This window comes from Quercus lobata, chromosome 4, assembly GCF_001633185.2.
Source record: "Quercus lobata isolate SW786 chromosome 4, ValleyOak3.0 Primary Assembly, whole genome shotgun sequence".
Taxonomy (NCBI): domain Eukaryota; kingdom Viridiplantae; phylum Streptophyta; class Magnoliopsida; order Fagales; family Fagaceae; genus Quercus; species Quercus lobata.
Genome location: NC_044907.1, coordinates 16647650 through 16660462, shown reverse-complemented (window position 1 = coordinate 16660462; position 12813 = coordinate 16647650). Strand labels below are relative to the sequence as shown.

Here is a 12813-nt window from a genome sequence, read left to right as displayed (position 1 = left end):
CATTTTTAATAGAGGTGGGTTATAGGAAACAAACGGAGCAAATCTTAGACGGGCAAAGTGAAACTTTTTAAACCACGGATAGGTTAAGTGATTTCAGACCAAATCATAGGTGGATTTACTACAATTACCTCACTTTTCATACAATATATATAATTTTTTTGTTAATTCATACATTTTTTTAGTTTTATAGCTATGTATATATAAAATTTGAACGACTTACCAAGCCTAAGGCTTTTCAAATAAAAATCATTTTAGTAAAATTATCTTTTCTTGGATGAACTAGGGAGCTTTGCTAAGAAACAAACCAAACACACAAACAAAGTTTCTTTACGAACATCATTAAAAAGTTGTGTTGGAGCCTCTTATGTTGAATACCACTAACCAAAATTTGAATAATGACTTTGCAAGATACAGGTTCTTTGAATGGAACTTGACTAGAATCTCACATATCTTATGAGACTGTCTTATAAAACATTTCTCTTACATGTGTGAGTTCCATACGTGTGATGTGGGTGTCATATATTGTGAGAGAAATGTCTCATGAGATATCTTCTCGTTAGGGAGAGTGTGTGATCTACCTATGCAGCTATGCTTGAGAGTTGGCCAACTTGATGTCCCTCTAATAGCCATCAAATATTGAACAAATAAAACTTCAGTCCTTAACTGTTTTAGTACATTCTCATTGTCTTGAAGATATTTGTAATGTGAAATAAATGAATGGCCAAGCATGAAGCATAGATGAGAGAGCTTGAGGATTTATATTTGCTTCTTTGAATGATAGCTAATAAGATGTGCTCGGAGGATTATGATCGGGTCTTTCCTTTAAGGAAAGGATTTCTTCCCCTTTTAAAGGAACTAGGATTACTCCAAGTCCCGCAGTTTAAAGATATAGCCCACGCATATATTGCAACTCACGTTACGACTTCAGCCATACACATCAGACCATATATCAACAGAAATTGAAATTTTCGTTTTGTGATTTCTCTAAGCTAGATTTCTTGATGGCTTTCCACAATGATCTTATCAACAACTTTTCAGGTCAACCACCAGCTCAATTGCGCCATGATGCAAATAAATCTAATAGAGGCAGGTGAGGTTGTGGAGGGCCCATTGGAAGTGCTTTCAATGGTATTGGGCTGATGCGTTTTAAGACTTTCCCAGTTATGAGATTTGGAAGTTCAAAAAGAAGCTCAATGGGCTTAGATATGATATTGGCTACATACGGATGGGTGAAAAGTACTAATATGAATAACATTGCTAGTGGGGACTCTGGAAAGAAAAAAAAACTAAAACATATATACTCAGAGAAGATATGATATTAGCATGTAAGGACTAAATATTCGGTATATTACACACAAATAAGAGGCCTTTATGTAACCTAGGAGAAGTGGTTTATACAACAATATTAGTACATTCAAACAAAAATACAGTTTGAGGCTTAAGGATGATCATTCTAAGAATGAGTTTGGATTGCACGTTTCAGCTGGTGTTTTGTGTTTGGCGTTTGAAAGGTGGGTCCCATGGCAACTGTGCACTTTGCAGCAAACTTTAAGATAAATGCATATTATATATTTTGTTGGGTCCCACATGGCACTATTCATATTTAAAAATTATTTTACTATGGTGTTTTCAGCAATAAGTTTTCAATTTTTAGCAAATAAGCAGTATCTAGACAGACCCTAAGTGTTTGTTTGGTTAGTTTATTTTTTACCAACTTATTTTACTATTTAGCTTATTTTTGCTACTATTCATAGGTCTCATTGCACTTTTTGGTACTATTTATGGGTCCTGCTGTACTATTTCAACTAACATTTATCTTTATTGATAGGCCAAAAATGTATTGACTCCTTGTGATTAAATTAATTGATTAATTAGCCAAATTTATTAATTAATCAAATTAACATGCAAAGTGCGTAGTAGCACAATCAAATCACCAATTAAACTAAGTGTAGCGAAAATTAAATTGACACGGTGATTTGTTTACGAATGAGGAAAACCAACACGACAAAAATCCCACTGGGTGATTTTAAGGTCACCACTCCCAAAATTCCACTATTATCATAACAAACGGTTACAAATAAAGAAATCATAGTACCTTATATCAGCCTACAATTGAACCCTTACCCTAATACCCAATTGGACTTAATCTGTAGTGACAATTTCTCCTTTTGATACATAGCTCCTAAATACGTGACTAGCCAATTGCATGGATCCCAGTACGCGACTTCAATCACCAACTAGAGAAGGTTGTTCGCTACAAAATTCTTCAGTTCATCCACATGATGAAGATCAAGAAGATGCTTGGTCACAAACCCCTACGGTGTACAAACACAGTAACTTCTTCAAAAGAGATGAATTAGGGCAAAACTTTGTCTCTGGTCACAATTTACTTGAATAGACTTTTGTCAAAGCTTGTGCAACTTGTGTCCTCTTTGATGGCCCTTAAAATAATCATTTTATATGTCTAACATTAGGAAAAAAGAAGTCCCAAAAACACATTCACGGATTCCAAGAAAACAGATCAGAATTTCTGATTCTTTCTTAAACCTCGACAGATAGGAGGTGTCGAGCAGCTGTTGAGCAAGTGTCGAGCACACGGGTTGAACAACTTCTTAAACCTCGACACATGCTAGATGTTGAGCTTTAATGAACTTGCACTTCTCAACTTGTTTCTTGGACAGACTTGATGACTTCAACACTTGATCTTGAAACACAGTTTCTTGAAGTATTAAAAACACCTAGATTTACCTAGTTACAAGCAAAATGTGTTTTTATCAAAGAATTAGTTAATTACATAAAATAGTGACATATGTTCCTAACAAGTAAATCACATATGTCCTAACATTTATCTACAGTATTTTTAGCAAAAATTTTCAGTTTAAGCAAAATAAGCAGATTCCAAACAGACCCTAAATAAGATCTTTTTTATATTCAGTTATAAATTTTGTATCACATTACAATATTTAAATGTTTCTCTCTTCTTAAGATGCAAAATTATTATTTTAAGTTTTTGTATTTAAATTTTGCTAACATCTCGACATTCAGTTGATATATAATCGGATAATATGGTTATTTTAATTAATCTAAACCAGCATTTTATCAACTTTAAGTTAAAAATAATAATTATTTATCTCAAAAAAAGTATTGGGATTGGGTCTTTATTTATTTATTACAAGGCCTTAAAACTCAAGTCCTCCTCAAAATATGTTTAAATTTGTTTGTATAACATGGGCAATAATAAAATATTCTTGGGTTTTGTAAGATAGGTTGTAATTGTGCTAAACTAAATCAAGCTGCCAGCTTGGCTTAGTTGGTAAGAGTCGGGCGCTTTGTCTAACTCACCGAGGTTCGAGTCCCACTGCTAGCAAGAGTCCGTTGGTAGGCATCCACACGAGTTGGTTGAACCTATCCAACTCTAGCATCCTGCCCAGGGGCTAGCGTAACCTAGTGAAACCCTATTTTCCTTAACCAAAAAAAAAAAAAAACCTGAATCAAGCTGATTGTTAAAATTCTAAGATCATTTAATTTTCTATCTTATATGGAACCCGAGTTGAGTTTGAGTTAAGATTTATTTAACTCTTTATTAAATGATGTAAACCGTTATTGCCAGTAAAAAAGTAATGTAAAATAAAAACCTTTATAGCTGGTCAAAAAGTAATATAAAATTCACTTAAAAAACTTATGAAAAGCAATGTAAAAAGAACTTTATAATGAATGGCTCACAATATTTAGCAAAAAGAAAAAAACCGGTCACAAAACAATATGATAAGAAGTTGTTTGTCTTCTTTTATGCACTAACGAAGGTTGTTTGTCCTACATGTGTGTGATCTACAATCTGCGTCTAAAATGTTAAATGAAGGGTTGGAAATTTCATACACCATGCCAAACTTGTTTGTCCTCTCCCTCTCTCAAAGTGCTTGGTAGGACAAAGAATTAGTTGGAAATTTCCACAACTACACTGTTCTCTTCAAAAGTTGTGCCACTCTCTTTCTCTCTTTGAATTAACACAACACAATGTTTCACGGAGGACTAAGATTCTCTGACATTAACACTGTTTGGTGGAAAAAAAAAAAAGAGATTCGGGTTAGAAACTTTCACGTTATGTAGCATCATTTTGCAGTTTGCTCCTCAAAAGTTATGCCCGTCTTCCCTACTCTGTCTCTCTCTCTCTCTCTCTCTCTTTGAAATTAGCACAATGTTTTTGGATGTTGAGATCGATACAATAATTATTTCATTAGTTGAAGGAAAATTATTGTGTAGACTACTCCGAGCTCTCATATGGGGTAGGCTCACACGTTGAGAAGAAGGGTTGGAAATTTCTTACATGTGCTAAACCTCCAAAGTTGTGCTTGTTCTTTCTTTCCCTCTCTTTGAAGAAAAATTCTAGTAGACACATGCTAAATTCCACCGAAAATTTCATATACATGCTCTCACAATTTTGTGTTGTGAATCTGTAATGGGAGCCAAGAGGTTTAGTTCCAACGCAATAAAAATATTGTAAAGAGGGAGTCAAATTTATAATTACTCTCTAAAATTAACACTGTTTTAAAGGAAGGAAAAAGAAGTGGAAAATGATTAAAAAAAGGGAAAAAAAGAGATGAAAAGGAAACAAATATTCTTTATGGTTTGAATGTAAAAATAAAAGATAAATTGCTTTTTTGCATTCTAAATTATAATAAGAGGGAGCGAATAAGAAGAGACAAATAAAGGAAGATGAAGAGAAAGATGAATAGTGATATTAAAGTAGAGGATATTGAGGAGATGAAAAGGTAAGGAAAGAAGAAAAGTAGAAGAAAGTGTAAATATTTAAAAAATAAGTGAATGTCAAAAAAAATTATAGGAAAATTGGAAAAAAAAAAAATATATATATATATATATATATATAGGCATTAAAACCAACAAAGATGAATATGCAAAGTTAATAATCTATTTATATATATTTTTTGTAAAAAAAAAAGAATAAAAAAACAATAATTATGTGGCAAATGATGTGGTGATGAGGTGGCGCAGTAGGAGTTTAACAACAATAAATGCTGCGCTTCAGCTTTTGGTAATATATAGACAAAAGAGAAATTTGTTCAAAAGATGAAAGGATGGCTAAGTGTTTTATAGGATGACTTGCTTCATTGATATCATCTTGGGAGTTGGAATGAGGAGATTCAGACTTGCCTAGACCATGTCCCAAATGTACTCTTGCAATTTCACTGTTCTTGGTAATTTATTCAAGTTTATTCATGGTGTATATAAAGGTGCATGTCTACAACCTAACACTTTTGTGTTCTAGTTTCAAGCACATGCTTTCTTTTAAGTTTTAACCCTTACATCACATCTTGTACACTATAATCATGCTCAACAAAAATTACAGATGGCAGCCTAAGGTGTAAATGAGGAGTGAGTTCAGTACCAACTTAATTAAAGTCAAACTTATCAACTCATGGGATCCTAAGGAACTTTGCCTTCAACCCTTGAAGCTAGCAGGCTTTTCAACTAGTTTGAATTCTAAGAGAGAAGCAAAGAGACAAATAAACCTTGTCTACCAGCAAAGGTATTAAGGGTAAACAAAATTTCAGATTTATTGAGAGTTGAGACACAACTTGGTCCATTAGCCCACAATACTAGAAGTTTTTCCTAGACTACCGATTAGCCAACATCAAGAAATTGAGTGGAGCATGCACTTCTAGATCTAGCCAAGCAAGTATCTGTAACCATCATTTCAATCTTTGATGAGTGCCAATGATAGAACATCGAAACATAAGATGAACCAGGAGGCACTAGTAGGTTCCTCATCTCATTCTCATGAGGCCACTTAGGCAAAACATCTTTATAAAGGTGGCCCAATGATCAGGATAAGATATGACACTCAACTGATGCACCGAAAGATCAGTTGGAACTCCATTTGTAAATCAACAATGTTACACAAAGGAAAACAAATTTCACCAACTTTTTACATGATTTATTAAGATAATAGATTGTAATTAGTGTAATATCATTTTGATTAATATCATTGTTAACGTCACTTTTATTATGTACCAATCATAAGGATATGCTGAAAAAATATTGTGAAATTTATTGTATATTATTAAAAAAAAGACCTTACGCATTGCACAACCGACAAAGATTGGATTTAGTGTTCCTGTGCACCAAAACTGTTAGGATTGTCAGGATTATGACATGTCCATTTTTGGTCATATATCATGATTTTGATAGGTTCAATACATAAGAGCACTGAACTCAAATCAAGTCTCTAAGGAATTAAGGATAAAGCCTATAGACATAAAAATATGATAAAAACTTTCACATCTGTGATAGGTAAAAAAATGATGTTAGTAACGGGTCTAAATAAGAATCCAAACCCTTAGAGAATTAGCATCAGTTAGTGCAAATTTTTCATCTATTTTGCAAGAAAAAACCTACTTTTTTTTTTTTTTTATTTTACACACCCACTTTTACAAAACACCCACATCAGTTTATCTATTCTACACATTTATTCAATAAAATATTCATTTCTTTAACACTCATCTCTCTTGCAAACCCAACGCAACTTACACACTATCATTCAACCCAGCCATATGAACTAGAAAAAACAAGCAGATCAAGGTCAAAACCCACCAATCGGAACCCACACAAGCTAAAGAACAAGCTAATCAACCCAAAGACCCATCGATCCACACCCATAATCAACTAAAAAACTAGAAAAAAAACCAGCAACCAACAGATCAGAGCGAGATCGTCGCCTCCGACCTAAGCAAGATCAACACCTCACAGCACTGCCACCTCCTTGTGACGGCTGCTGCCATGCGCTCCATCCTCACCTCCGAGTTCTTCCCTCTCCCCCTCACCCCGCCCGCCTACTTCGCCGCTGCTATTGACACTACTACTTCCATTTTCGACACGCTTGACTCCACTACTACTGTCATGTTGTCAATGAGAAAGTGATTTGAGAGAGTTGAACTGATGAAATGAGAGAGTTGATCGATGGGAGTGAGGTGAGAGAGGAAATGAGAAAAAGAAAGTGAGGTGAGTCAGAGTTAAAGAGAGGAGAGAGAAACAAATATTAAAATATTAAATGAAAGAATTACAGTAACAGTGCATATACCACATCAGCTCATCTTTAATCTTCTAATATAGAAAAAAGTACTAATTTTACACATTCTAACCCAAAAAATACCCACATTAGTCTTTGTAAAGATGTGCAAATATACACCATGGCCGTGTAAATGAACAATAACCGTGCATATATACATGGTTATTATTCACCGTGTAAATGGTTTTTTAATTCTTTTTTTTTTCTCTCCTCTATCAAACTACAACAAACTAGCGTGGCAGAATAAGAAAGAAGAAGAAAATAACCATCTAACCACCAAACCCAGCGCCACCACCAAACATCGCAACCTAGCACAGAAAAATATCTCAAAATCAACAGATTAATCCAAAATCAACAGAAAAGCAATTAGAAAATCCAACTCAAAATTAAGACAAACCCACTAGAAAACCCAACTCAAAATCAATCAAAACTCACCAAGAAACCCAACCTAAAAACAGTCCAAACCCACCGGAAAACCCAGCCCAAACCATACTCAATGGAAAACTCACGTGAAACGCCCAATGGAGCTGGATCTGCCGCCCGATTTGTTGCTGCCCGATCTGCTGCCATCGAGTCTTCCATTTGGTCGATGAGGGGTGGGAGGCGAAGGGTCGGTGGTGGAGGAGAGAGGGAGGAGCGAAGGAGAGAGGGAGGGCGAAAGCGAAAGGGAGGCTAAATCGGCTGACGGCTGAGGTTGAGGCAATGGCGGTGGCGAGCTGGATCGGCGAGCTAGGAGTGGGTGAGGGAAAGAGAGAAACGGGTGAGTGAGCTGAAAAAGGAATTGTGGTAGTGTAAAATAGATAAAGTAGGTTTTTAGTGTAAAATAGACGGAAATTTTTAGACGAACTGATATAGTTGCTTACTGTAGCAATGGTGTATATTTGCACACTTTTACACTAACTGATGTAAACATTTTTTCGATTAAAATGTGTAAAATGATACACTTTTTATACTAGTATTGTGTAAGATTCAGCAGTTGCTCTTAAAAGCTCGGATTTGAATTTTTTGTTGTTAGAACTTTGTGTATTTGTAACTTTGCTCAGTCCCTAAGCAACAAATTCTCTTACCTGCCGACAACTTCAATGAGCCAGGTGCCCCAAAACATTGGGACACAATCCTTTTATCTCACAATTCCCACTTGTCAACAAAAAATTGGACAGACAACTTTAAAGTTTAAACTTTTCTTTTTCCCTTATCATCACTCATCAAGGTCAAACCCCATTTTCTATTCCCATTTTCCACTAATCCAACGGCAGTTAAACACATAAACAATTCATATTTCATCAAATACCATTAACTGCTGCAAACGACAGCATTTTATAATGTACCTCACACAGCTTCACTTGTCTAAATAGTAACTGACCCATCTTTCAGAGTTCAAACACACACTTTATACGCAGAGACTCACAGACAGACAGAAGTGAGAGTCAGAGAACTCTGAGTTTGAAGCTATGGAGGCTGTTATAGCAGCAAAACCGATTATTAAAGTGGCGGCTCTATGTGGGTCTCTCCGAAAAGGCTCGTACAACCGTGGCCTCGTTCGTTCTGGTACTTTCTCTGCTTTTGTTTTTAACTACTGTTTTATACTTTGTTTTTGAGAACTGGGTTTTGATTGTGTGTGTGTTTTGTTGAAGCAATCGAGGTGAGCAAGTCCATCAATGGCTTGGAAATGGAGTACATAGACATATCACCTTTGCCTATGCTCAACACTGATTTGGAAGGAGAGGGAACTTTCCCACCAGCCGTGGAAGCATTTCGTCAGAAGATTAAAGAAGCTGATAGCATTTTTTTTGCTTCACCCGAGTACAACTACTCAGTTACAGGTACTCCTTTTTTTTTCCTTAAAAAAAAAAAGTCTTGGAAAATTGGTATTGTTTGCAAATTTTCAGTTTTGGACTAAAATTCATGTCCTGGGTTGAATTTATTTTGTTTAAATTTCAACAATTCAACCTCTATGAGGTGTATCAAAATGACACTGCACAAGGGTTTGTATAAATGACACTCTCCAAATGTTACTGAATGTAAAAATGTAACCCAAAAAAAAAAAAAAAAAATTGAACTTCTTAACAATTTTTATTTTTATTTTTATAAATTATTCATTTGTACTGAATTTATTATAGAAAGCCATCTTTACAAATCTCGAGAGAGAGGGTAGTGTTATTTCGATCATACTTTGCATAAGAGTATTTATTTAAAAATAAAATATTTCGTTAGAAAAGTCAGACATGGACTAATTTGTCACATTTTGTAATCTCATTTTGATAAATGCTTATGGAGATTGTTGTAATTTACCCATTTATTTTTCAGAGGAGATGTGGGACATGAAGCATGCAAGGTTTTGAAAATGGTGGGTGCTTTGTATAAGGGCTGGGTTAGTTCTTAGAAAAGAACCTTTGAGGCTTTGTCTGTAGTTTTTTTTTCATATTTGGGGTGGTGTTGTTTGATTAAAAAATGGAAAAGAAAAAGGGCAATGGGACAAGCAAAAGGTGTCCTGTTATAGGAGATAGATAAGGAATTCAGGACCTTGTGGTTGCAAGTGGGTGAGGTCTCAACTTGGGAGTAGGTACCATTGCATATAATATATGACTTTTATTACTTGGGAAGTTTAGTTGACCCAACTTTTGGGTTTTATTTTGTACGCATGGTATCACGGCTTTCATTGCCAATTCGACCGCCCAAATCCCCCAATATTATATTTCTTTAACTACAGCTGGTTCTAAATTACTTTTATGATTATTATTATTGTTGACCATACACTTTACACTTTAGGCTACCCAAATTCTTTCAAATGCAATGTTGTGTTAATATATAATATTACTTAGTTTTTCAACCAAATTTCCCACATTCTGTCAAAAATCAGAATCTTCAAGCAAACAGTGCAGGGAGGGAGAAAACAGGAAAACGAAAAAAGTAGAGAGTTAAATTAGCCTGAGTTTTTCAAATGTCTACTCAGCATACATGTGGTCATTGTCTTTGAAACTATATATATATATATATATATATATTCATTCTGCACTGCATTTGAATGTGTAGCACTTATCGGTTTGAATTAGCTTTATGTTGAAAAGATTATTTGTTGAAAGTTGACAAAAGTTTTATTATACTTAAAAAAAATAGATTGAAACTTTAAAAAGTTGTACACAAGTAAATGAGCTAATAAGCCATCTAAAACAAAGTTCATTTAAACGTTCATTCAATGCCTTTTAGTTGATCATTTCAATCTATGAGCTTTGAGGTACCTGATGCGTTAGGCCTCTCAATTATAAGATGGTTCATTAATCTTATTTCAAACATAATCTAGTGTGATATGAGAAGTATAGCAGGAGCTGTTTATAGGGATATTCATCTTGACCCTGACTAAGTGAGTCCCATAGGACTTCAGAAAATTGCTATGAACTTAGCCTAACCTTAAGGAGAGAGCTACATAAGCCTGGCATATTACAGTATATGATTCCATATTCCAAATCCTAGAGAGATTTGATTCTAGGTATCCCTTCTCCAAGCTCACTCTGTGATGTACAGCAACTATGTGTTGAATAGACTGATTTCTGTGTAGGAAGGTTGGAAGGACATCAAGGAAGTTTATATATTTGTTCTATTTTGCATATCTTACTGATCAAAAGCATCTGAATGGCTAAAATTGTCAGGGAAAATTTTTGGGTCCATTGTCAGTTTATATGGAACAAATGGATGCATGAAGGTTCAACTCAACTCATCCAAGCCTTAATCAAAAATTGTTGAGGAAAAATACTTGCAGAACTTAAAATTTAAGATGTAAAAAAAGGCTTTTAAAATTAGACATATTTCAAGAGAAGAAATTAAAAGTTTTTTAAAAGGAGCCTCAACATAGTAAAAATTGTTCTTGGACAAGTTGCTGTAAATTCTTTTCCAATGCCCAATGATTAATTCTTCCTCCTGATATATCATTAATATCCTTTGTAGAGCCAATATGGTTGGAACTGTTTACCCCTTTGACCTTGACTATTCTGATGGCAAGTTCATTGTCTGTAATCTGTGTTGAAAGTTGATACAATTAGCCAAATAGTTTACTAGTGGGGACCATCCCAAGAAAGTAGTAGTGACTACTAGCATGCTGTCTATAGGATAGAGAGAGACAAAAAATTAACCTTTCTTACTTATTAATACAGCAATTTCCAAGGCTCCAGCTATTGCATGTTTCAGATGTTGCAATGTAATATAATCCCCTTCATATTGGTTTCTGTTGCTGATTCCAAATAATTCAAGAGTTGTTGACATTTGTTATTCTAAAATCGTCTTTTCCTGCAGCAATTCTTAATATTTCAATTTCTGGCACTACTTTCTTGCTATCTTTAAGCTACATTCTTGTCAAATATAAAGCTGATATATTAGGTGCATGCAAACGTTTGGTGGAGATGAGCACTCTTTCGCTATGATATCCTTTGTCCTATGCATAGTCGAAATTTAATGTAGAACCAGAGGGGTTTGAGTCAACTCGAGGAATTTCACAATGTAGGAAAATGGAAAAAAGGTTTTATAGTTTTGAATCATACTAAATTTCTTAATGGATTCTTGGAAAAAATGGAAATGCATGGTTTTTGATTAGATGCAAGAGGAAGTTGTTAAATCATATGTCCAGAGTCAGTGGGTTACAATTCATCAGCATTGACTGAGTGCACATCTAATAATGCACCCCTTGCCATGTAAAATATTATGATTTGTTTTGTTACAATGCTAACCTCGTTCCAATTCTCATGCAAGAATACATTACTTTCCCTTGTGTAAATGGCATTGATGGATCCGTAATTATATTATTCAATTATCAAAAATTAAAAAGGGAGGGTAGGGGGTGTTAATTTGCAGTCTATATATGTTAAATTTTTTAGCCAACATATTAGGATTATGCATTGCCAAAAAATCGGGTGCATGTTATTTTCTGCTTTGTGTTTTGCCAACTCTTTTCTCTTCCCCACTTTACCAGCACCTCTGAAGAATGCAATTGACTGGGCATCTAGACCACCAAATGTTTGGGCTGATAAAGCAGCTGCAATTGTAAGTGCTGGAGGAGGTTTTGGTGGTGGACGGTCACAGTATCACCTTCGCCAAATTGGAGTATATATAGATCTTCATTTCATCAACAAACCTGAATTTTTCTTGAATGTGTTCCAACCTCCTGCAAAGTTTGACAGTGATGGCAATTTGGTTGATGAATCAATCAAGGAGAGGTTGAAGGAAGTTCTTATATCCTTGCAGGCATTTACTTTACGCCTCCAAGGAAAGCTTTGAGAAATAATTGGTGATTTTTGGGTGAAAATAATTTGTGACTCAGTATGTACTATGCCTGGCATTACAACCTAGCTGATTCTTTATGCCAAGTAGTAACATGCTGCATGGATTTTTAGTTTTATTTTTTTTTCTGTAAAAGTGAAGTTTGGAATCAGACATCAACTTGCTTTCATGTTCTTTTGGCGTGTCATGGCTTTGAGAAATAATTTGTACTAGTCAAGCTTCTGTTCATGTTGTTCATGGCCTGGTGATGAAAAGTTAGAGCCAATGGTCCTTGGATCAAATGGCATGTTATCCTCATAAACAAGATGGAATTGAGATTATGTGTTCAATCCATATAGATCTGTGAGTTTTGTATCTACTCATCAAAGAAGAAGCATAATACACTGGGTCTATGATCTATCCAAACTGTAGCAGAATTACATTTAGCAAATTGATAAACTGATAACGTTTTGATAACCTAC

General features: G+C 34.8%; 1 protein-coding gene across 1 annotated transcript; it reads left to right on the top strand.

The window, feature by feature from the left end:
* The first annotated feature begins 8312 nt into the window (after window positions 1-8312).
* LOC115987035 (NADPH:quinone oxidoreductase-like) lies at window positions 8313-12589 on the top strand. Its single transcript, XM_031110479.1, has 3 exons — window positions 8313-8632; window positions 8719-8907; window positions 12045-12589. The coding sequence occupies exons 1-3, from the start codon at window positions 8536-8538 to the stop codon at window positions 12347-12349; spliced, it is 591 nt and encodes a 196-aa protein (XP_030966339.1). The 5' UTR covers window positions 8313-8535; the 3' UTR covers window positions 12350-12589.
* The last annotated feature ends 224 nt before the right edge of the window (window positions 12590-12813 follow it).

Bases quoted from the DNA above. Each gene is read 5' to 3' on its own strand.
- LOC115987035 (XM_031110479.1), top strand. From the start codon at position 8,536: ATGGAGGCTGTTATAGCAGCAAAACCGATTATTAAAGTGGCGGCTCTA. The intron at 8,633-8,718 runs GTACTTTCTCTG...GTTTTGTTGAAG, and splicing joins CCGTGGCCTCGTTCGTTCTG to CAATCGAGGTGAGCAAGTCC. The intron at 8,908-12,044 runs GTACTCCTTTTT...CCACTTTACCAG, and splicing joins GTACAACTACTCAGTTACAG to CACCTCTGAAGAATGCAATT.